At 53.2% G+C, this 23,616-nt stretch overlaps 2 protein-coding genes across 3 annotated transcripts; both read left to right on the forward strand.

Moving 5' to 3' along the window:
* The first annotated feature begins 1,979 nt into the window (after positions 1-1,979).
* Positions 1,980-6,217, forward strand: LOC121452406 (galactoside 2-alpha-L-fucosyltransferase Sec1). Its single transcript, XM_041658554.1, has one exon. The coding sequence runs from the start codon at positions 4,360-4,362 to the stop codon at positions 5,209-5,211; it is 852 nt and encodes a 283-aa protein (XP_041514488.1). The 5' UTR covers positions 1,980-4,359; the 3' UTR covers positions 5,212-6,217.
* A 7,049-nt stretch (positions 6,218-13,266) lies between these two features.
* On the forward strand, positions 13,267-23,042 carry LOC121450863 (galactoside alpha-(1,2)-fucosyltransferase 2-like). 2 transcript variants are annotated; one of them, XR_005974645.1, is made up of 3 exons: positions 13,267-13,378; positions 20,151-21,569; positions 21,966-23,042. XR_005974645.1 is itself a non-coding variant. In XM_041656214.1 (2 exons), exon 2 carries the CDS (start codon positions 20,153-20,155, stop codon positions 21,173-21,175), a length of 1,023 nt encoding a protein of 340 aa, XP_041512148.1. In that variant the 5' UTR covers positions 13,267-13,378; positions 20,151-20,152; the 3' UTR covers positions 21,176-23,042. The 2 variants fall into 2 exon arrangements, 1 of the variants encoding a protein (XP_041512148.1); XM_041656214.1 differs by having other exon boundaries at positions 20,151-23,042.
* Positions 23,043-23,616: the final 574 nt, after the last annotated feature.

Below are 23,616 nucleotides of genomic sequence, written 5' to 3' on the forward strand. Positions count from 1 at the left end.
ATGACTGCACCAAACAGATCTTTACCAGATGTGAGCTTAGAGGGGTACTTCTTCCACCTCCAGAGACAGCTATGGTTTTTTACCCCTTGTAGCCACAGAAGATATGTGTGTGTATTACATATGTGTATATGCATACATACATACACACACCTATATCTTCTCCATTATGGAAAAGAAGAGATTCTAGACCTCTATACAGCAGTACCAAATTGCATGCATAAAAGTTCTTTAAAAAGGAGCTGGAGAGATGTGACTCAGGAGTTAAGAGAGGGCACTGCGCTTCAGAGGACCCAAATATGACTCCATGCACCTGCAGTGAGCAGCTCACTGTCTGATGGAAGCATCACCTGAGATCCTGGCACCCATATACCCAAAGAGTTTGGGATGATTAGGCAGAAGCTCCATCCCCCTCTCTCCACCAGACTCTGCATCCTAAGAAAACCGGCCAAATAACAGCCCCTCCCCTCAGAAAGCCCATCAAGAGTTAGCCCTCTCCCCAAGGCTGCTCGAGACCATGTCTACTGGCTATTTAAGACCTGGCCCATAGATCTGCTGTGTGTGTCCTCCTTCCTGTTCTTCTTCTGCCTTCCCGAGGCCCACCTGGGAGCACTCTGCTTTGCATTGCCTTGTTTATTAGAGAGAGAGAGAGGGAGGGAGAGAGGGAGGGAGGGAGGAGAGAGAGAGAGAGAGAGAGAAACTGTATACACAAGAACACAGAAAACTTATCGGCTTACTGAAGGCTCCACAGGGCCGTGGTTCTGGTAGACTTGAGGATCCCAGAGAGCCCCTAAAATGTAATGCCCAGATCACAGAGTTCCCCCCCAAACCAACTAGGAGACCGAGTCCTGTATGTAAAAGCAAAGAGCCTTTATTCTTACACAAGTTTGCAAATTCGGACTCTCCGTGTGTCCAGCGTATTGGAGTGATCTGAGAGCCTGGAACTCAGTTAGGGTTGAGTTTTTATAGTAACAGAGGTAGGGGTGAGGGATTTCTAAGGCTCAGGACCCCTGATTGGCTGACATTTGTCTAGGGGTGTCCTGGTGAAAAGCGATGTCTGTGTGCTGGCAGATGATCCTATCTACAGTGGTTGGAACATTGGGAATTTCCTTTGGATGGTCTGTTCCTGTGTGGTGCAGGCTTAGGGCTTTTCCTGGAACCCGGTGCTGCCTGCTATGGCAGGTGTGCAGCCTGGGCCCCACATGACCTGAGCCCCCCATGTGTGGTCAGACTGCCCTGAGCCCCACATGGCCTGAGCCCCCATGTGTGGTCAGACTGCCCTGAGCCCCACATGGCCTGAGCCCCCATGTGTGGTCAGACTATCCTGAGCCCCACATGACCTGGGCCCCACGTGTGGTCAGGCTATCCTGAGCCCCACATGACCTGAGCCCCCCATGTGTGGTCAGGCTATCCTGAGCCCCACATGACCTGGGCCCCACGTGTGGTCAGGCTATCCTGAGCCCCACATGACCTGAGTCCCCCATGTGTGGTCAGACTGCCCTGAGCCCCACATGACCTGAGCCCCCATGTGTGGTCAGGCTATCCTGAGCCCCACATGACCTGAGCCCCCATGTGTGGTCAGGCTATCCTGAGCCCCACATGACCTGAGCCCCCATGTGTGGTCAGGCTGCCCTAAGCCCCACATGGCCTGAGCCCCCATGTGTGGTCCGGATGCCCTGGGCCTCACATGGCCTGAGCCCCCATGTGTGGTCAGGATGCCCTGGGCCTCATAGTTACTAATACAACAAGAGGCCCAGGGGTGCAGGAGTCGAGGGGCCGAGGCAGCTACTCAGCTCTGAAGCTTGTGCACAAAATCAATGAGAAAGCAGGTCACCGTGTGGTGGAGCAGACACCTACAGACTTTGAGGGGCCCTGGGAAGCTGGAGCTTGAGAAAGGAAGAGATGTCCTTCTGTCCTTAGAGTGGTGTGTTAGTTCGCTTTCTGCTGCTATGACATACAGCACGGCCAAACCTGGGGAGGAAAGAGTTTATTTCAGCTCATTATAGTCCATCATGAAGGAAGTCAGAGCAGGAACCTGGAGGCAGTGACTGAAGCAGAGACCACGGAGGAGTCCTGCCTGCTGGCTTGCTCTCGGTGGTTTGCTCTGCTTGCTTTCTCTACAATCCAGGAGCACCGGATTGGGGTGGCATTGCTCACAGTGGGGTTAATCAATAAAATGCCCCATAAACCTGCCTGCAGGCCATCTGATGGAAGCATGTTCTCAGTGGAGGAGGTATCCCGGGTAACCCCCCCACTCGTCCAGCTGACCACCACCGACAAACACTGACCAGCAGAGATGAGCACAGACAAGCCCAGTGGTGCCAAGGCAGAGCCTGCAGGTTAAAACACACGGTCTCCTTGGTCAGTCAGCAGTGGAGGGCAACAGATGGAGAAATGGAACCCTTAATACATTGCTACCACAGGGCCACATCTGAACTGGCAGTGCCACCCCAGACAGGTGCCCAAGGGAACAAAACAGGAACCACAAGGACTTTGTGAGTCAGGACACCATCGTCCATCACAGTCGGGGGATGGGAGTAACCCACACGTGCTAGTGGGGTGGTAGGCCACACATGGCCTTCCCACACCGCAGACCGTTGACAGCCACAGCGAGCGTGGCAGTTGGTGGCCAGTGCTACGTGGGTCCACAGACTAACCTCATGGCTAAGCAAGTCACAGAGACAAAAGCAGCTTCGTTGACTGTGGCATCAGGGTGGGAGATGAGCCTGTGTCTAGCCAGCTCTGAGCACACACTGGATGCTGACAAGGGTGGGTTCCGAGGTATGTAAATTATTTTTCAGTGAAATGGTTACCAGAAAATGGCCAAAAATACTAGTCCAGCTAGTACTGTAGAGTCTCAGGAACAGGAAGTAACACTGCCCATCCCTTGAGCTCTGGCCCAGAAACAGGTGTTGCATGCGACTGTTTCTGGCAGGTGCAGGGCCACCTAGGCCTAGGGAAGAAGGAACTCCAGGCAGCTTGAATCTGTGTTAGCACAGTGAGAGAATACAGTGTTGATGGGTACTGTGGCCAGTCTCTTCTTGCAGAAGAGATTACATGGAACAGTGAAGCCACGCCCGCACCTGACCCTATGCCTGGTCTCTGCCGCCCTAGGGCAGAGTTCTCGTCCCTCCCCCGTACTCTCCTGACCCACCAGCAGCTGGCATGTAGTGGAAGCACCCATTCCTTGTGGACTGGGCATGATGGGAAGATGTGAGAAATACAGCCATCAGCGGTGTTGATGTAGTCTAGGACCACAGGGGCCACCTGAAACCATGACAGTGCACAGCCCTATAGACGTTTTTCCATTTCCACAAATTCCCACAGAGCTCATAAATCAGGTTCAGTAAAAACAACTCAAGCAAAGTAGCTGAGCCAGTACTGGGGTAAAAGCTGCGGGGATGGATGTGAGCTCCCCGAGCTCAGCATACCCTGTGGCATGTCTAATAACACCTCTCTGGCATGTCACACCTCCATGATCACTGTCCCGGCCCGCCCTCTAGAGCCCTTAGGACCTGAGTAAGGATTCCCTGAGAGTAGCACTGCAGCTCTCTTCAGAGGAGTCTGCTCTCAGGAGTGGATTCTCTCCTGCCACCTAATGGTGTGCAGCCACCGCCCTCAGGACATCAGGCCTGCCTGGAAGGGTCTACCGGCTGAGTCACCTACTGGCCCGAGCACTGTGGTTCTAACAATGGCTGGGTAACAGCTAAGTAACAAAAGCTTGCAAAACTTCCAGCTTGATATGCTGGACCAAGGACGACTCATGAGGTGGGGGTGTCAAAAGAGCCCATCATCCTCAGTTTAAAACCTAAAGCATATAGATTGTTTATTTCTGGAATGTTCCATTTAATATTTCCAAACCACGCTTGATCCTGTTAAGTAATTAAAACTCTAGAAGGTCAAACTATGAATAAGGAAAAGCTACTGTATCACATTTAATTTTCATACACCCCCTGAGGTAGCTGTTAGGACCACAGAAATGGCTGTGATCAGGTAAGAGATGGTTTTAACCAGCTGTCTTCAGTGGTCAAGCCTAGTCAGGAGACAAAAAGATTCAGAGAGGTAGGGTACAGTACGCCCCATCCGCCCCATCACACTGCTAATTAAGGGTGGGGCTGGCCTCAGAAGCAGACAGGAACACTCCTGGAGGGGCTGTGCTCAAACTCCTGACTCCTGTCTTCTCTTACAGCTTTCCCAGGACTCAAGGCCACTTGTCCACCCCTCTCCACCTTCTACTTCCTTTTTGTGATCTTTGTGCTGTCCACCATCTTCTACTGCCACCGGCGCCTGGCTCTGGTGCCTGACCCCTGGGCCTCTTCAGCCCTTGTGGTCTTAGCCCCAAGAAACCTGCCCCAGGAGGGCATGTTCACCATCAATGCCAAAGGCCGCCTGGGGAACCAGATGGGCGAGTACGCCACCCTGTTCGCACTGGCCAGGATGAACGGAAAGCCCGCATTCATCCCCGCATCTATGCACAGCACCCTGGCGCCCATCTTCAGGATCAGCCTCCCGGTGCTGCACAGCGACACCGACAAGAAGATCCCATGGCACAACTACCACCTCAACGACTGGATGGAGGAGCGGTACCGCCACATCCCGGGACGCTATGTGCGCCTCACAGGGTACCCATGCTCCTGGACCTTCTACCACCACCTGCGCTCAGAGATCCTGCAGGAGTTCACCCTGCACGACCACGTGCGTGAGGAGGCCCAGGCCTTCCTGCGTGGCCTGCGGGTGAATGGGGTCCAGCCGAGTACGTTTGTGGGTGTCCATGTGCGCCGGGGGGACTATGTGCATGTCATGCCCAACGTTTGGAAGGGCGTGGTGGCTGACCGGGGTTACTTGGAACAGGCCCTGGACAGGTTCCGGGCACGCTATCGGTCTCCCATCTTTGTAGTCACCAGTGATGACATGGCCTGGTGCCGGAAGAGCATCAGTGTCTCCCGAGGGGATGTGTCGTTTGCTGGCAATGGCCTTCAGGGGTCCCCTGCCAGGGACATTGCACTGCTCATGCAATGCAACCACACTGTCATCACCGTGGGCACCTTTGGAATCTGGGCCGCCTATCTCACAGGTGGGGATACTGTTTACCTGGCTAACTTTACTCAGCCCAACTCCCCCTTCCACATTGTTTTCAAGCCACAAGCAGCCTACCTCCCCAACTGGGTAGGCATCGCTGCTGACCTGCCACAGGCCCAGCAGAGGAACCTTTAGTGGTGCCTCAACCTGGGCCCCCCAAGAGGCATTGGAGGCTGTTTTGTACCTACTCAGGTTGCCACGTGCAGTTCCAGCCCAGCCTTCTGTGTTTCTCAGTTTAGAGATTTGGGTCAGTGATGTCACCTCGCTGCCCTCCTGTGCTCCCTGAGTATGTGAGCTGCAGTCTCGAGTTACCTCAGCAGCGACAGGCACAGGTGACTGTTCCGCTGTGTCCACTGCAGGCCTAGCATGCTGCGTCTGGAAGTCTGGAATGCTTTCACCCGGAGGGCAGTGTCTTAGCTAGGGTTTCTGTGGCTGTGATGAGACACCAGGGCAGTAAACAGTCTGCAGAGGAAGGTGCCTATTTAAACTCATACTTCACAGTCCATCACTGAGGGCAGTCAGAGCAAGAACTCAACCGGCAGGACCCCGGGGCGGGAGCTGATGCAGAGGCCATGGAGGAATGCCACTACCTGCTTGCTCCTCATGGCTGAGCCCTCTGCCTTGGCTGACCCAGGACCGCCTGCCTGCACCGGCAGATCTGGTGGGAGTGGCTTTCCTGCTGATCCTCTCTCTTCAGAGAGCCTCAGCTCCTGTCAAGCTGACGTAAAGCTAGCCGGCAGAGCCAGCTTTGCGCTGTCCTTCCCGGTCACCCACCAGCATGTAGGGTCCTGGGGGCTGTTTGGTGGTGGTGCGGCTCCTGCCCAGGAGTTATGGGGCATGGCGCTTCCAGCCGGCATGACCTCATCAGGAAAGGGAAGTTGGAGGGGCAGGCCTGATGCAGGTGCCGGGTGGACAGCTGTGCGGATATTCAGTCACACTGAACTCCAGGCTGTGTTTGTGTTTGCGTTAACTAAATAAAATCAACCTTGGTTCAGGGGTGGAGTCAGCTCGTAGGCTGGAGCTGGCCACGGAGTCCAGAGTCCAGAGGAGCCAGAATGTGGAGAGAGATGCACAGGGAGGAGGGCTGGACTGGAGTTTCTTGCTTGCTTTTTGTTTGGGAATGAACGGAGAGACATGTCTCTTGCTGGGAAAAGAGGCCAAAAAGGAAGGTCAGCTGCTTGCTTCTCAGCCTCTCAGATCCAGCAGGTTTTCACCCCTACATCTGACTTCTGGTCTTTGTTGGTAAATAGACCTAGTTCAAACCTGTGTATCTCTCCAGTCTGAGTGGCCTGCAGGGCTCTGACTGCAGGGCTGTGGGCCACAGATGATAATTAAAACAGCAGTAGATTCGTGTGCAGTCACTAAGCCTACAGACAACCCCTCTGGTAGTGGGAAGAATCATGAAAGGGCACCCTGAGCAGCGGGGCCCAGGAGGAGCAGCAGGCGCTCCAAGGCACAGCTCTCCAGGAAGCCTGACCCTGGCCAGCCACAGCCCTGTCCTGCTGGAGCCTGGGCTTGAGGCTGCTCAGTGAGGCCTGTTGGGGCTGCCTGGTCTCTGTCTGCTTTCTGTTGCTGTCACCAAGTCTCTGCCTCATGCTGGTACACTAGGGCTGGGGCAAAGCAGAGCCCCAGACTCTTGTAATGCCACCACCTCACTGAGTTCTGTCTCCTCAGCCTAACCTGTGGCTTCTCTACAGTCATCTCCAGGGGGCTCGGCACACCCGAAAACATGGAGGTACTAGAATTTTTAATTCTCCTTTGCTTGCTCACACACACACACACACACACACACATGTTTTTTGTTTTGTTTTGTTTTGTTTTTTTCACAGAGTTTCTCTCTGTAGCCTTGGCTGTCCTGGAACTCACTCTGTAGACTTCAAACTGGCTTTGAACTCACAGAGATGCACCTGCCTCAGCCTCCTGAGTGCTGGGATAAAAGGCGGCACCACACCCAGCTGAAAGAGTCTTACCCTGTGGCACTGGCTGATCTTGAACTCAAGGTAATCCTCCTGCCTCAGCCTTCTGAGTGCCAGGATTGTAGTCAAGTGCTAACACACCCAGTTTCCACATGTCCTTGTAGAGACTCTAGTCGAGCTGGGTCAGAAAGACACACCACACCCTAGCACACACACACCCTAGAATACACACCCCAGCACATACACACCCCAGCACACACCACACCCCAGCCTTCCCCTAATCAGATTGCTTATCCTCCTCTTCTCAGAACCGCCCTGCCAGCTCCTTGCTCCCAGAGACTTCTGTGAGAACCTCCCAGCAGGCTGCAGGGGGCCCTTGGGGAAGCGCAGCTGTGTTTCCCACTGACCTGCACCCTCATGTTTAAGCTCTTCCCCTGAGACCACCTCCCTAGTGTTCTCTGTATCCACAGCCTATGGCTTCCTGTTGTCTTGAGAGGATTGAGTCCAGTTCAGAACTGGAGAGAGTGAACTTTTAGCATTTATCTTGACAGGGACAGTGGAGCTGTTCTTAGCCTCAGCCATGCTACTTTTCCCATGAGCTAGCTGTCCTGGGAAAATCACCTCATGTTCCTCACAGAGAGACTATATCAAAAAAGAAAGGGGGGTGGGGAGGAAGGAGGTAAGGGGCCAGAGGGGGAAGGAAGAAGAGGGAGGGAAAAGAGAGGGAAGGGGCAATAAATCCTGGTTGACCTTGCCCTCACTTCCTCGCCAGCACAAAGGTGTGGACACAGGACATTCTCAGCACACTTGCCTGCAGCACAAAGCCTCCAAGCCACCACAGCCCCTGGCTGGCAACCTGGTCACTTCCCTGCCCTGGTCTTTCGCATCAGGCCTGATGAGGGACAGATGTTGAGGTCTTTAGGAAACAAGTAGGTGGCCATGGGAGCCATGTGAAGGGCGCCCTACCCAGCTCCGTATTTGCTTGGCCTTGCTTGAACAGAGATACAAACAGCTTTTACTTTACAAAGCCCAAGCAGGGGCTGGTTGTCTGCCAACGGCAATAAGGGCCACATTCATCCAGCAAATATTTACCTGGCTCTTAAGTGGGTTGAAGACGCCCTAGTTCCTCAGCAGGGGAGAGGAAGGAAGCCAAATGAACCTACTCTGCCTAAGCTCAAGAGGGCCCAGCCCAGTGTCCACTCTTCCAACTCCTGTGATGAGACAATTTTCCTAGAAAACTGTCCCTGCAGCTGGGACTGGTGAAGAGCAGGTGATCCTCGGCCATCAGAACCACTGACTCCAGAGGCAGAGACCAACTTCTGAAAGGAAGCAGTTCTGCTTCCTGTTCTGCAGGCCTGAGTGCCCAGTTCACCTTACATCCCATCACACACTCGACCTCACCAGTGAATGATATGCATGCCAAGCGAGAGCCTCTTGTGCCCTGGCTGATGGCTACATGGAGAGTCTGCCATGGGCTTAGCTCTCAGAAGCCTTGACTTCCACCCTCAGCAACATACACCACACACACTAAAAGTTAACTTCCTGTTGGCCTTGGCTGAGCCCTGTCTTCAGTGATATCAAGTGATATGAGGGAATATTGGTGTGAGTCAGGCAGGGATGTGACCCTCGCTGTGCCAGAAGTGGTCAAAGCTTGGTAGGTTCTGCCAAGAAGACCCAAGAACTTTTGCTTATGTGACCTCAACTTCTGTGCCCATGGAGAGGTGGATTTGAGCTTTCTGAAATTGTTGCCAGGTGGTGGTGGTGGTGCACATCTTTAATCCTAGCACCCAGGTGACAGAGGCAGGGGGATCATTGTGAGTTCAAGACCAGTCTACAGAGAGATTTCCAGGACAGCTAGGGCTACACCATGAAACCCGAGAGAGGGGGCTGGAGAGATGGCTCAGAGGTTAAGAGCACTGACTGCTCTTCCAGAGGTCCTGAGTTCAATTCCCAGCAACCACATGGTGGCTCACAACCATCTGTAATGAGATCTGGTGCCCTCTTCTGGTCTGCAGCATATATGTAGGGAAAACGCTGTATACATAATAAATAAATCTTTAAAAAAGATAAAAAGAAAAGAGAGAGAGAGAGGAAGAAGAAGAAGAAATTGCTGTCTATCTGTTATTGCATCTGAGATAAACCTCATCCAGGTGGAGCCCTACCTGCTGGCTCATTCCAGGTGTTGAGCTCAATCAGACAAGGCTCTCCGTCCCTTCATCCTGCTGGAAGAGCAAAGGTTGTGATCCGACCCTGTGATCCACGTGTTCCAGAGTTACACTGTTAGTGCAGTGCTCTGCAGAGCCCAGCCAGGCTCTGCCTCTTGCTGTGTGTCCCACTGCACCCTTGTTAGCTTCGCGCTTCTGGAGCTGCGACTGCGCCCTGAGCGTGGGACCGGCCTAGGTAGAGGCACAAATGAAGTGATGTCCCGTAGAGATTCATAGAGATAGAAGGGGGCTGAGAAGAGATGGGGGAGGAGTTGCTCCATGGGCACACAAATTTTACAAGACAAGGTAGTTATGGAGGGCTGGCTGGACCAACAGTGTGAACACCACTCCGAGCAAACTGCACTCTTAGAAAACGACCCAGGAAACCAGACCTGGTGAAACATGGCTGCAATCTAAAATTGGTCAACAGAAGCAGGAGGATGGCCAAGAGTTCAAGGACTAAAAAGTGAGACCCTTGAGCCAGTGAGGTAGCTCAGTGGGAAAAGGTACTGACAACCTGAACTTAATCCCCGGGGCCTGTATGACAACGGGAGGCAACCGAGTCCCATATGACCTCTGACCTCCACTCAATACCACCTGATGCACATGCTCCCCTCCTTCCCACACACACAAAGGAGTGAGACTGCACTTGTCTCTTCATAACACCAGCAAAGCATACTGGTGGACGGAGCGCAATGCCCACACCACACAGGGAAGTCTTCCAACCCCTGGATTTGCAGCTGGGTGTTTTGTTTTCTTTCTCCTTCTCCTCCTCTTCCTTTTCTTTCTCCCCCAGCCCCGGTTCCCCAGCTCCTGTTCCCCAAGCTCCTGTTCCCCCAGCCCCGGTTCCCCAGCTCCTGTTCCCCCAGCCCCCGTTCCCTCAGCCCCTGTTCCCCCAGCCCCTGTTCCCCCAGCCCCTGTTTCCCCAGCTCCCGTTCCCCCAGCCCCCGTTCCCCCAGCACCTGTGTTCCCCCAGCTCCTGTTCCCCCAGCCCCGGTTCCCCAGCTCCTGTTCCCCCAGCCCCCGTTCCCCCAGCACCTGTGTTCCCCCAGCTCCTGTTCCCCCAGCCCCGGTTCCCAGCCCCTGTTCCCCAGCTCCTGTTCCTCCAGTTCCTGTTCCCCAGCTCCTGTTCCTCCAGTTCCTGTTCCCCTAGACCCTGTTCTACCAGTACCCTGTACCTGACTATCCATACTCCTCCTCGTCCTCGTCCTCATTCTCCTCATTCTCCTCCTCCTCCTTCTTCTCCTCTCCTTTCTTCCTTCTCCTCCTCCTCCTTCTCCTCCTCTCCCTCCTTCTCCTCCTCTCCCTTCCTCCTTCTCCTCCTCCTCCTTCTCCTCCTTCTCTTCTCCCTTCCTCCTCCTCCTCCTTCTCCTCCTCTCCCTCCTTCTCCTCCTCCTTCTCCTCCTCCTTCTCCTCCTTCTTCTCCTCTCCCTCCTCCTCCTCCTCCTCCTCCTCCTCCTCCTCCTCCTCCTTATCCTCCTTCTCCTCCTCTCCCTTCCTCCTTCTCCTCCCCCTCCTCCTTCTCCTCTCTCTCCTCCTCCTCTTCCTCCTTTATTTTCAGGCAGGCCTCAAACTCACAGCACTCCTGCCTCAGCCTCCTGGCTGGGATTTGCAGACAAAGCCATAGAGCCTGGCTGTCTATGTGGCTTTTGAAAAGTAGGTATGTGGGGGGAGGGGGAGATAACACACCTTTGGATCCCGGAGCTCAGAGTCAGCTTTGCACACTTGCTAAACACCTGGCTTTTTTTTTCTTCTCTCCATGGCATGAATGGATAGGAAAAATGGCCTTTTGTGTTTCAACTGCCCCACATTCTGGACTTGGCAGATGTTCTGGTGTCTACTCACAGCAACCTCATCCTTCTGTTGTCCCAAACCGAGGAGTGGGAGAAGAAAGGTAGCTTTGATGGGGACCTTTTATACCCGAGTTTTGTTTGTTTTCGATATGGTGGATTGAGCCCAATCTGGCATCCTAGACAGGCACAGTACCGTGCCATGCCCACATCCTTACTGGCGGATCCCAGGCACATGTTCTGCCACCTGAGCCAGGCTGCTGCCCTTTGCTTGACTTTTTATTTTATTATTATATTGTTTGTTTATTTATTTATTTAATTATTTTTCAAGACAGGGTTTCTCTGTAGCTTTGGAGCCTGTCCTGGAACTCCCTCTGTAGACCAGGCTGGCCTCGAACTCACAGAGATCCTCCTGTCTCTGCCTCCCGGGTGCTGGAATTAAAAGCGTGCACCACCACAGCCCAGCTGTGTTTATTCTTTAGTGTGTATGAATACTCGTGTGCATGTTCCTGTGTGTGCGCAGGCACATGTGGATACCACAAGTTAACATTTAGTGTCTTTTTCAGTTGCTGACTGTGCTGCTTAGTGTCATTGTCAGCCTGGCATAAGTTCAGAGTCATTTGGGAAGATGGAAGCTCAGTTGAGAGAATGTCCCACCAGATTAGCGTGGGCAGCTTGTAGTGCATTTTCTTTTTTTTAATATTTGTTTATTTATTATGTATATAATATTCTGTCTGTGTGTATGCCTGCAGGCCAGAAGAGGGCACCAGACCCTGTTACAGATGGTTGTGAGCCACCATGTGGTTGCTGGGAATTGAACTCAGGTCCTCGGAAGATCAGGCAATGCTCTTAACCTCTGAGCCATCTCTCCAGCCCCCTGTAGTGCATTTTCTTAGAGATTGATGTGGAATGGCCATGCTGGCTATTCTTGGTTGTCAACTCGACTATGTCTGGAATGGACTACATTCCAGAAATGGAGGGCGCACTTCCGATCTGGAAGAGGCAAGAAGTCAACACTCAGCCTCCTGGGACTGAGCAGCTACTAGATTCACAACTAGCCTTGTTGGACTGTAGCCTGTAACCCATTCTTGTGTGTGTGTGTGTGTGTGTGTGTGTGTGTGTGTGTAGAGAGAGAGAGAGATTGATTCATTCCATAAGTTCTGTGACTGTAACAGAACCCCGACTGATACAATGGCCCAGACCCCTGGGGGTGGTGATGCTTCTTGCCAGCTGATCTTGGATGATGTAAGAAAGCAGACTGAGTAATTCTGTCTCCAAACAAATAAACAGTAACTGAAACAAAGCGGAGCTGAGAAGAGTTGCTGTTTGTATCGCGTCGTTCTCCAAGCCCCAGCTTGCCTGGCTTCGCGTGGCTGTGTGACTCTGGGCAAGTTAACTTCTCTCTCTGGTGGCTGTGTGACTCTGGGCAAGTTAACTTCTCTCTCTGGTGGCTGTGTGACTCTGGGCAAGTTAACTTCTCTCTCTGGTGGCTGCGTGACTCTGGGCAAGTTAACTTCTCTCTCTGGTGGCTGTGTGACTCTGGGCAAGTTAACTTCTCTCTGGTGGCTGTGTGACTCTGGGCAAGTTAACTCCTCTCTCTGTACTTGGTTTCTCCTGTGCAAATAGAGCTCTTCAGAGGGCCTGCTATTAGGGCCAAGGTTGATGGTGCAGGCCTTTAATCTTAGCACTCAGGAAGCAGAGACAGGTAGATCTCTGAGTTCAAGGCCAGCAAGGGCAACACAAGTTCCAGGCAATCCAGGGCTACATAGTGAGACCCTGTCTCAAAACCAAACAAAGCGTGTCAGCCACAGGGGCTAAAAGTGTGGTGCACGAGGCCCTGGTTCAATTTCGTACGCACCAAAAACAGGGAAAACCCCAAAACCTTGTGTGCTGTTGGCTCTCAAGATAGGTCATTTGATAAAGTGCTCTCTAGGACAGCATTGAGGACTAGAGTTCAGTCCTGCACACATGCAGACAAATGGAGGAGGGCAGCCAGTGAGAGGGCTCCGCAGGTCCAAGCGCTCACGGCTCAAGCCAGAAGACCCCACATAGAAAGCCTGATGCCGGCCATTCCACTGTTGACTTGGGGGTCTGCAGTGCTGCAGGGGAAGGCAGGTACGCTAAACTCTCCCAACTCCTCTAACTGCCCCTCCTGCTGGCATCCTGCAGGCACCTGAGACAAAGCCAACTTCTCCTCTGGAAGCTTAGTCACACTGGTTCTAGGATGTCAGCTGGTCCACCCTGGGCGGGGTTTCTATCCAGGCCTATAGGAAGGCTCAGGAAACTCTGGCCCTGAAAGAAGGGGCAGGCTGGAAGGAACACTGAGCTACCTGCCTGCAGAGCCACCTCGTCATCCATTTGGAGGTCTTCTCTGTAACCACAGCCAGAAAAGGTGAGCACAGACCAGGGGGTTGGGGACAGGTTTCCCGTTCCCTCAACAAACCCTAGGGATCCAGAAAATGGACCGATTGGTCTCCGACCCACCCTAGGGCTCTCTGGGAGGAGAGGCCATTACTGGCAAACAGGATCCAGAACCTGGCTCTTCCAGACTCTGGATTCCCAGCCTGAGTTCCAGCTAGTTCCTTCAGCCCGAGCCCTCAGATCCTGAGTTCCAGCTTAGTTCCTTCAGCCCCCGAGCCCTCAGATCCTGAGTTCCAGCTAGTTCCTTCAGCCCCCGAGCCCTCAGATCCTGAGTTCCAGCTAGTTCCTTCAGCCCTCGAGCCCTCAGATCCTGAGTTCCAGCTAGTTCCTTCAGCCCCTGAGCCCTCAGATCCTGAGTTCCAGCTAGTTCCTTCAGCCCGAGCCCTCCAGATCCTGAATTCCAGCTAGTTCCTTCAGCCCCTGAGCCCTCAGATCCTGAGTTCCAGCTAGTTCCTTCAGCCCGAGCCCTCCAGATCCTGAGTTCCAGCTAGTTCCTTCAGCCCCTGAGCCCTCAGATCCTGAGTTCCAGCTAGTTCCTTCAGCCCCTGAGCCCTCCAGATCCTGAGTTCCCAGACCTTGGTTTTTCCAAACCCTAGGTCCCCCGGCCCCTGGTCCCCCAGCTCCTGGTTCCCCAGCTCCTCTTCCCCGGCTTCTGTACCCCCAGTTCCTGGTCCCCCGGTCCCTGGTCCCTGGTCCCCCAGCCCTTGGTCCCCAGCTTCTGTTCTACCAGCATCTGTACCCCCAGTTCCTTTTCCCCCGGTTCCTGTACCCCCAGTTCCTGGTCCAGCGGCCCCTGTTCCTCTAGATCCTGTTCCCCAGTTCCTGTTCTTCCAGATCCTGGTTCCCCAGCTCCTGTTCCCCCAGTTCCTGGTCCACCGGCCCCTATTCCCCCAGTTCCTGGTCCACCGGCCCCTATTCCCCCAGATCCTGTTCCCCAGCTCCTGGTTCCCTAGCTCCTGTTCTCCCAGCTCCTGTTCTCCCAGCTCCTGTTCTTCCAGCTCCTGTTCCCCCAGCTCCTGGTTCCCCAGCTTCTGTTCTTCCAGCCCCTATTCCCCTAGTTCCTGTTCCCCAGACCTTGTTCTCCCGGCTCTGGTTCCCCAGACCTCTCCACCAGTACCCCATTCCCTGACTTCCCGTACTCCCATGTTCGTTGGTTTCTCTCTTCACCTGCTCAGGTCCCTCCCTGCCGCTGACTCCAGGAACAATGTAGATGGAAGGCAGAGCTGGGCTCAGAGCAACCGGATTTTCCTGTTCCCATACCCATGGCTTCCACATCAGCCTAGGGAACCCTCAGAAACCTGTGGGTGCCCCCTGCCATGGGGGGACAGTAGGTCCCAGCTCAGTCCATCACAACACTCTGTGCCTGCTTGAGATTTCAGTTTGGCAGTTCTTTCATAAGATCCCCTGAGACCCTGAGAATCACAATGCCCTCGTTCTATGCAAGGGACCGAGCAGGCAGAGGGCAGTGCCAGCCACAGGAATGGCACTGATGGGGTGGGGCCAGGCATGAGGTCCTGCCTGTGGGGTGATGTGGAAGGTGTTGCGGGCAGGGCACTTTCTGGATGGAAAAGGTTGACCCAAAGGGGAGAGGAGAGGAAAGTGGAACAGCTTGTGTTTGTCATACTAGTACTCAAGAAACTGAGGCAGGGGGATTGCTGTAAGTCAGGTGTCAGCTTGGACGACACTGAAAATCCCTGATGAGGAAAGGAGTGAGGGAGAGAGGAAAGGAAGGTTTCCAGGGAACTGGAGAAGGATTGGAACCTCTCTGCCATACTGCACCCCTCTAACGGAAGGTCCTCAGGAGGCCTAGATGGAGGAAGGGAAAACCTGAACTCAACTTTTCTTCGTTAAACCCAGTGGCCCCCAGAGGTGTTGAAACAGTTGCAGAAACTGCGGCTGGGCTAGTGATAAACTTCCTGACCATGGAGAACAGAGGGGAAGTCTCCACTGCCACAGCCGCTCCGCTCCGGCTGGAGCCACAGCAGCTCTTTAGTCTCCTGTGGCCCCAGCACGCTCCCAGGTCCCCTCGCGGCCTTGGTCTTCTCACACTCATCCACGCTCCTCTCTTATCTTTTGGCCCATGGGTGCTATAAGTCTCAGCTCCATGATTTGTGATCCCTGAGCAGCTCTGGGGGGGTCTACCAGCAGGTAATCCCTCAGCCAACCAAATGCTGTCTGAAGCAGACAGGTGAAGGCCACGTAGCTTTGGCCACCACCCACATCTATTCCGCAAAGCTAGATAGAGACTTTACGGCAGGCTCCATGCTGCCCTTGTCCCCTGCAGCCTCCACACCCTCGCGTCCCTTCCTTAGGAATGGGAACCAGCACAGACACAGCGAACACGAACACGTTATTCCAAAACATCTTCCTCTCCTTTTTCTGACGAGCCAGTCAGGTTGTGTTCCTGTTTGCAGCAGGAGATGCAGAGCCCTCCGGTGGAAACTGGAGACAATAGTTTTGTTTTGAAGTGTGTTTTCCCATTACTTTCCCCCCATATGGTTGGTGCCAGGCCTGGCATCCCAGATGCTACAAAGGCCGAAAAGAAAGGGCAGAAGTTCAGAGCCAGGCTGGGTAATGGCATGAATTCAGGCTGGGCAGCTTAGTGAGACTGTCTCAAGAGAGTTCAAACTGCGGGTGCGGCTGCTCCAAGGTGTGGTGACGGGGAAGGTTTTTATTGTACACATGAAAGAGAGAATAGCCAGAGGCATCTGGAAGCGGCCAAACTGAACGGGTCCATGAGGGGAGTGGGCGGCAAAGAGTGAGAGAGGAAGAAAGAAGAGAGGGGGAGAGGAGAGGGCAAATGGATGAAGAGAGGTCCAGGAGTGACGTTGACTAGTTATGCAAGAGTCAGAGAAGCTGGGGAAGAGAATGCAGCTCAGGGGCTGGAGTGGTTGGGGAGGGCAGGGCGTGCCCATCAGAATGACTCTGTGGTGGCCAGCATCCGTTGTGATATGTGAAAAGGCTTCCATCCAGCTGGCCGTTCCTCCCAGGCTACAGACCTGCCACCAGTGGTGCCACTTACTCCAGGTAACCCGGGCACAGCAGCTAAGTAGAGAACTCCGTGATGCCCATTGGACAGTATGTGAGTCGAGAACCAAGAGTCATTGCTTTGCACATCTTCAGGACTGCTGGAGGCCTGGAGAGACTCCGCCTTGATCCTCCCTGCGGCTGCTCCCTCCAGGATCCCGGCCCTAGAACCGTGAGAGGCTAGACCTAACCTTTCGGCTAAGATACGGCACAGTGGTGAGCAGCCTTAGGGAGAGAGGCTTAGTGCTGTAGCTAGGAATTCAGAGTGGGGATTTTGTGTGAAGGGTGTCAGCATAAAGGGTAGCGTTTGTTAGACCAGCTGTGCACACTACCTTCTTGTTCACAAGGACCGAGAAAGCTATGGCTGAAATGGCAGAGTTAGTGGGGAATGAGAAGGTGGGGAAGGAAAACACGAGCTGGAGTCTAGGTTAAGAGGCTGGCTGAGGAGAGCTGACAGGGGCCGCGGGTGCTGAGTGAGCCTGGAACCATAGATGCCATTTGTCCCTTCTGACAGCGATGAGAAAGGTTCCGTGAGCAGAGGGGAAAGGAGCACCGGAATTTAGGGCCGTGGAGTTTCCTTTGGACCTGGCAACAAGCAAAAGTAAAAAAGGCCGGAAGAGTTGATTCAGTCTACTGTGGTGTCCCTGGCCTGTAACCTCGGCACTCGGGGCTGAGGAGCGTTAGTTAGTCTGGGCCATGGAATGAATTCAGTGCCGGTCCAAGCAACTTAGTAAGACGATCTCCAAGTTAAAACAGCAAGGCTGGGGGTGTAACTCAGGGGTAGAGCTCCTGCCTAGCGTCCCCCAGTGAGGCACTTGGGATGTAACTCGGGGGTAGAGCCCCTCCCTGCCTAGAGTCCCCCAGTGAGGCGGGGGTGTAACTCGGGGGTAGAGCCCTGCCTAGTGAGGCACTGGGCATGTGGCTCTCTGGTAGAGCAATTGCTAGGCATGCTGGCTGGTCACCCTGATTTCCATTTCTAGTACCACAGAAGGAAAAAGAACTTAGGAGGCAGAGACAGGCAGATCTCTGTGAGTACAAGGCCAACCTAGTCCAAAGAGTGAATTTCAGGATAGCCAGGGCTACATAGGGAACTCTATCTCAATGCCTCCCCCACCCAAAAGCAAACCAAAGCTCCCAGCAACCCTGCTGCCTCTGCCTCCTGAGCACGGAGGTGATGGACAAGCATCATCCCTCCTTGCCAGAGTTTCTTCTGGAGAATTACAACCAGGAGCGTTTTGGCTGCAGTCCTGTGCCAGCAGTCGGAGGTGCCTTTGTAACTGCGCACCTGCGCGAATGTAAAGCTCGGCCTCTTTACAAGCCGCTTGAGTCGATGCCAACATCCTCTTGACTGAGTCACTGGGCCAAAGCCTGTGGTCAGGATTGGAGGCCTCGGGCCAAGACAGCTGGAAATCTTTGTTTCTTCCCTGGAGTTGTACAAAGTCTCCTTTGGAGGCTTATGGCAGGCGCACTCCGTGTTGCAAACCGCACATCCTCTGAGATGTGGTGGTAAGACTTCTGAAGAACTTGGGGAGCCTTGAAGCTCTTGCACCTCCAAAATGTTCATCCCTGTCCTCAGGCCTGGGTCTCAGTGACTGGACACTGATTTAACTGGCACTAGTGTGAGTGTCCGCCACACCCTGGCTGCAGATGACAGAGGCCGCCATCCTCAACGGTTCTCCACCTGTGGGTCGCAACCCCTGTGGGAGTCAAACAACCCTTCCACAGGGGTTGCCTAAGACCAGCCAACAAACACAAATATTTACATTGTTTTTTTTAAAATATTTATTTATTCATTATGTATACAACTTTCTGTCTGTGTGTATGTCTGCAGGCCAGAAGGCACCAGACCTCATTACAGATGGTTGTGAGCCACCATGTGGTTGCTGGGAATTGAACTCAGGACCTTTGGAAGAGCAGGCAATGCTCTTAACCGCTGAGCCATCTCTCCAGTCCCAAATATTTACATTGTTATGATACATAATAGTAGCAAAATTAGTTATAAAGTAGCAACGAAAATAATTTTATAGTTGGGGGGGGTCACCACAAGGTGAGGAACTGTATTAAAGGGTTTCCTGCCTCTGAAGTGCTGAGATTGAAGGTGTGTCAGTGGGCATATTTTGCTGTTTTGGATTTATATGTGCGTGTGTGTGTGTGCGCATGTGTGTGCGCGTGTGTGCGTGTGTGTGCACACGTGTGTGCGTGCGTGCGTGTGCACCTCTGTTTGTGCAGTTCCTGCAGAGGCCAGTAGAGAACATCTGATCTCCTTGAGTTGGAATTACAGAGCTATGAGCTCCCTAATATGGGTGCTGGGAATTGAACTCCAGTCCTCTGCAAGAGCAGCAAGTGCATTTAAGCTCAGAGTCATCTAGTGACGCCCCTGTTTCTTTTGTTCTTGTTTTGTTTGTTTCTCTATAGCCCTGGCTGTCTGGGAACTCACTCTGTGGACCAAGCTGGCCTCTGCCTCTCCGGTTCTGGAATTAAATATGTGCACCCATCATACCTGGCTTTCTATTTGTTTAATTTTTTATTACATTTCTTTATTTGTAATTGTGAGGGAGGTGTTTGTTCTCTGTTCGTTTCCTCCTTCTACCACATGGGTCCTAGGGACCCAGTTCAGGTTGGGAGGCTGGCAGGGGTCACCTTTACCAACTTACCTATCTTGCGGCAATGCCATGGCCCCTTTTCTGTTTCACATTTGCACAGATTCAGTATCTGCAGCCTTTGGTTTGTCCCACAAGGCCCTAATTCACAAGCATTCTCTCTCCTGTTAAGCTACACCTTCAGTCTCTGACATGAATTCTAGGCACATGCTTCACTCTGGAGCTACATCCTTAGTCTCTGATTGGTGGATTCTAGATGCGCGCTCACTCTGGAGCTGCATCCTAACACTCTGATTGGTGGATTCTAGACACATGCTCACTCTGGAGCCGCATCCTCAGACTCTGACTGGTGGATTCTAGATACATGCTCATTTTGGAGCTGCATCCTCAGGCCTCTTTACTCTTACTTTGAGATAAGAACTCACTCATTACCCAGGCCTTTAACTAGCACCCTCTGGCTTCAGCCGTCCCAGTAGCTGGGATGCCAGGCTGCACCACTCTGCCAAGCGGAATCAACATCTCTATGGAACAGCAGAGGCTCCTGGGATAGAGCAGAGGATTCTCCCGGAGAGTCTCAGGTGATGTCGGGAAAGGAATGAGGGCCTACCCACAGTCATATGCATTCAGGCTTAAGCCCAGTGCACTGTTCCTTAGCCTAAAGCATCTACATAGGAGAGAAACATTCACTAATTACGGGCAACATTCTCAGAACATGCTAATTGTGCTGAAATTCTGAGACTGTGAAGCTTTGGACTCTGAAATGAGGGGACCCTTCCCCTTCCCATGTCCCTATAATATCCCTGATTTTGCTGGTATCTTTCTTTTTTTCATCTTGCCTCATTTGAACACTTGACACACACTCTCCCTCCAAAGAGGACTTTATATTGGCTCACTCTGTATGCCAGCGGTGGAGCAGGGCCACACACACAGTTCTTGGCTAGCCTGAGCTATAGCACGAAATCGTGTCTCTAACAAACCAAAAAGAAAACCAGGATGCACGCTGAGGCACAATCAAGGAGATAAACTGAATGAATGCCAAGTATTTATGCACACAGTGCCCACAATCACATCCTCCAGCTGCTCCCCAGCTAACCTGCCTGCTTTCCTTCCTGGCAGCCATGGTCAGCTCCCAGGTTCCTTTCTACTTTCCTCTGGCCCACTTCCTCATCTTTGTCTTCGTGACTTCCACCATCGTCCACCTCCAGCACAGAATTGTGAAGATTCAGTCCCCACCAGAGAAGCCCGCAGGAGAGCCAGCAGCCACAACAGTGCCAGGGAGCAGCCAGCCGCAGGGCATGTTCACCATCAATTCCATAGGCCGCCTGGGGAACCAGATGGGCGAGTACGCCACCCTGTTCGCACTGGCCAGGATGAACGGAAAGCCCGCATTCATCCCCGCATCCATGCACAGCACCCTGGCGCCCATCTTCAGGATCAGCCTCCCGGTGCTGCACAGCGACACCGACAAGAAGATCCCATGGCACAACTACCACCTCAACGACTGGATGGAGGAGCGGTACCGCCACATCCCGGGACGCTATGTGCGCCTCACAGGGTACCCGTGCTCCTGGACCTTCTACCACCACCTGCGCTCAGAGATCCTGCAGGAGTTCACCCTGCACGACCACGTGCGTGAGGAGGCCCAGGCCTTCCTGCGTGGCCTGCGGGTGAATGGGGTCCAGCCGAGTACGTTTGTGGGTGTCCATGTGCGCCGGGGGGACTATGTGCATGTCATGCCCAACGTTTGGAAGGGCGTGGTGGCTGACCGGGGTTACTTGGAACAGGCCCTGGACAGGTTCCGGGCACGCTATCGGTCTCCCATCTTTGTAGTCACCAGCAATGGCATGGCCTGGTGCAAGCAGAACATCGATGCCTCCCGAGGGGATGTGGTATTTGCTGGCAATGGTATTGAGGGTTCGCCAGCCAAGGACTTCGCACTCCTCACCCAGTGTAACCACACCATCATGACTATTGGGACCTTCGGGATTTGGGCTGCCTACCTGGCAGGTGGTGACACCATCTACCTAGCCAACTATACCCTTCCAGATTCTCCCTTCCTCAAAATTTTTAAGCCAGAGGCCGCCTTCCTACCTGAGTGGGTCGGCATCCCGGCAGACCTGTCCCCACTCCTTAAGCACTAACACAAGCCTGTCCTTGCTCCCGCTTCCATCTCTAAACAGGAGGAGCTACGTGTTGTGCTCTCAGGGGAAGAGCCTTCTCTCTGGACGAAGCGTGTCTTGGGTGGGCACCACCAGTTCCAGCATCCATTGACTAAACAGCTCAGACCCATTGGCAGGGACTACAGTGCCCGCTAACTGCCAGTGGTGCCAACTAACCGCTAGCAGTGCCATTACTGTGTTTTAGCGCAACTGTCTCAGGATGCAGGAAGGGTTGGCACATGGAGACCGTCACTTCTGGAGGCAGCAAGAGAAGGCCATTACCTCACCTTGGGTTCCTTCTGAAGTGAGACCAGTCCACACTTGTCTACTTTTTGTTACTAATAATGAAGTCCCTGAAGCTGGATTATTTATAAAGGTACAGTGAGTAGCTCATGGCAGTGGCAGTTCCGTGGTGGGACAGCGCGCCACTGTCAACAGTCACGTGGGAAGCGTGAGCAAGGAGGAGGAGTGGGCTTGCTCTTCTTATAGCAACCCAAGAACTAACTGGAGTCTACTGCTCACCCATTGAAGGGAGCCTTCAATGTCCTAAGGCCTTCCCGAGATCTGTTCAAATTGTATTTTTATTTCAGTTATGGGTATATGTGTGGGTGTGTGCGCGTGGGTGTGTGCGCGTGGGTGTGTGCGCGTGGGTGTGTGCGCGCGTGAGTGCGGTGCCTTCAGAAGCTAGAACTGGGTGTCGGATCCCCTGGGGCTGGAGCTACAGGCAGCTGGACCAGATGCTGAGAATTTCTCTCTGAACCTCTCTCCACAGCCCTTAACTCTACCTCACAAAGGTCCCAGCATCACCACTGTGAGGACCAAAGTCAAGTCCAATGGAAACCACCTCTGTAAGCACTCCAGCAGCTAACTGCCATGTCCCCTTGACAAGAATGGTGTCACTGTGCCCATGTGTCTCATTATGAGTCAAGGAGAAAGAGAATATGGGACTGGTTTAGCCTGGGATCCAAAGTCATGATCAGAAAGGAGAGGCCACCATAAGCCCACAGCATCCACCACGTTGCTTGTCCATCTGAGAACTCTGTGGGTGGGGCTCAGCTAAGGCACACGCCCACTCTGTGGCCCTAGCTTCTGGGAGACCTGTGTGTGCTACCATCTTGTCACACTTCAGGTGTGCGCACACACCATGATGTCCGTCTGACAATTAAAGAACACAACCTATGTAGCTGCCATTGTGAAAACAGCCAGAGTGATCTGGGGGAAGAGCCCTTGAAGCTTTTGGGGACAGCAGGAACCCCAAGGTGTCTCTCCAAACCCACTGCTAAACTGGTGCCGACATTGCGCATGGGAAGTGGCCTGGAGTGGGCAGTGGTGGCGCCTCTCCTTCGTCCTGGCACCAGGAGGATCTGAGGTTTGGAGGCCAGCCTGGTCTATTTTCTGAGGCCCTGTCTTCAAAAAGAAAATCCTCTATCTGAGCGTGGCGGTGCACACCTGTGACCCCAGTGTTAAGGAAGTGCGTACAGGAAGGTCAGGAGTTCAGAGCATCAGCTGCATGGGGGCCCAGGCCAGAGACAATGAGAACCCGGCTGGGCAGTGGTGGCACACACTTTTAGTCACAGCGCTCAGGCAGAGGTAGGTGGATCTCTGAGTTTGAGGCCAGCCTGGGCTACACAGAGAAACCCTATCTCAAAAAAACAAAACAAAGAAAACTGCAAAATCCAAAAGAAACAGAAACGTGCCTCCCCACAATCATATGGGGTTTGTTGGTTGGCTGGGTTTTTTTTATTTTTTTATTTTTTATTTTTATTTTTCGAGACAGGGTTTCTCTGTAGCTTTGGTGCCCGTCCCGGAACTAGCTCTTGTAGACCAGGCTGGTCTCGAACTCCCAGAGATCCGCCTGCCTCTGCCTCCCGAGTGCTGGGATTAAAGGCGTGAGCCACCACCGCCCGGCCTTTGTTTTTGTTTTTTGAGACAGGATCTCTATATAGCCCCGGCTGTACTGGAACTCACTATGTAGATCAGGCAGGACTTGAGCTCCACTGTGACAGGCAGAGGCAGGTTATCATGCCCAGCTCATTTCACATTCCTGAAAGGGATGAAATGGGCTTGAGCCATCGCTCCAGCCAGATGGGTGGGGCACAGGTGGAGCAACCTTTCATCCCAGGAAGCAGAAGCAGGCACGTGGACCTCTGTGAGTCCAGGCCAGCCGGGGCTAGGTAGAGACCCTGTCTCAAAATCAAAAGACAAACAGTGGGGCTGGAGAGATGGCTCAGCGGTTAAGAGCATTGCCTGCTCTTCCAAAGGTCCTGAGTTCAATTCCCAGCAACCACATGGTGGCTCACAACCATCTGTAATGAGGTCTGGTGCCCTCTTCTGGCCTGCAGACAAACACACAGAATATTGTATACTAAATAAATAAATATCAACAACAAAAAATTTTTTTTTAAAAAAAAAAGACAAACAGT

The sequence above is a fragment of the Microtus oregoni genome, unplaced genomic scaffold, assembly GCF_018167655.1.
Source record: "Microtus oregoni isolate MIOR12 unplaced genomic scaffold, Mior012 000000F_ref0000247, whole genome shotgun sequence".
In the NCBI taxonomy this organism is placed as follows: Eukaryota; Metazoa; Chordata; class Mammalia; order Rodentia; family Cricetidae; genus Microtus; species Microtus oregoni.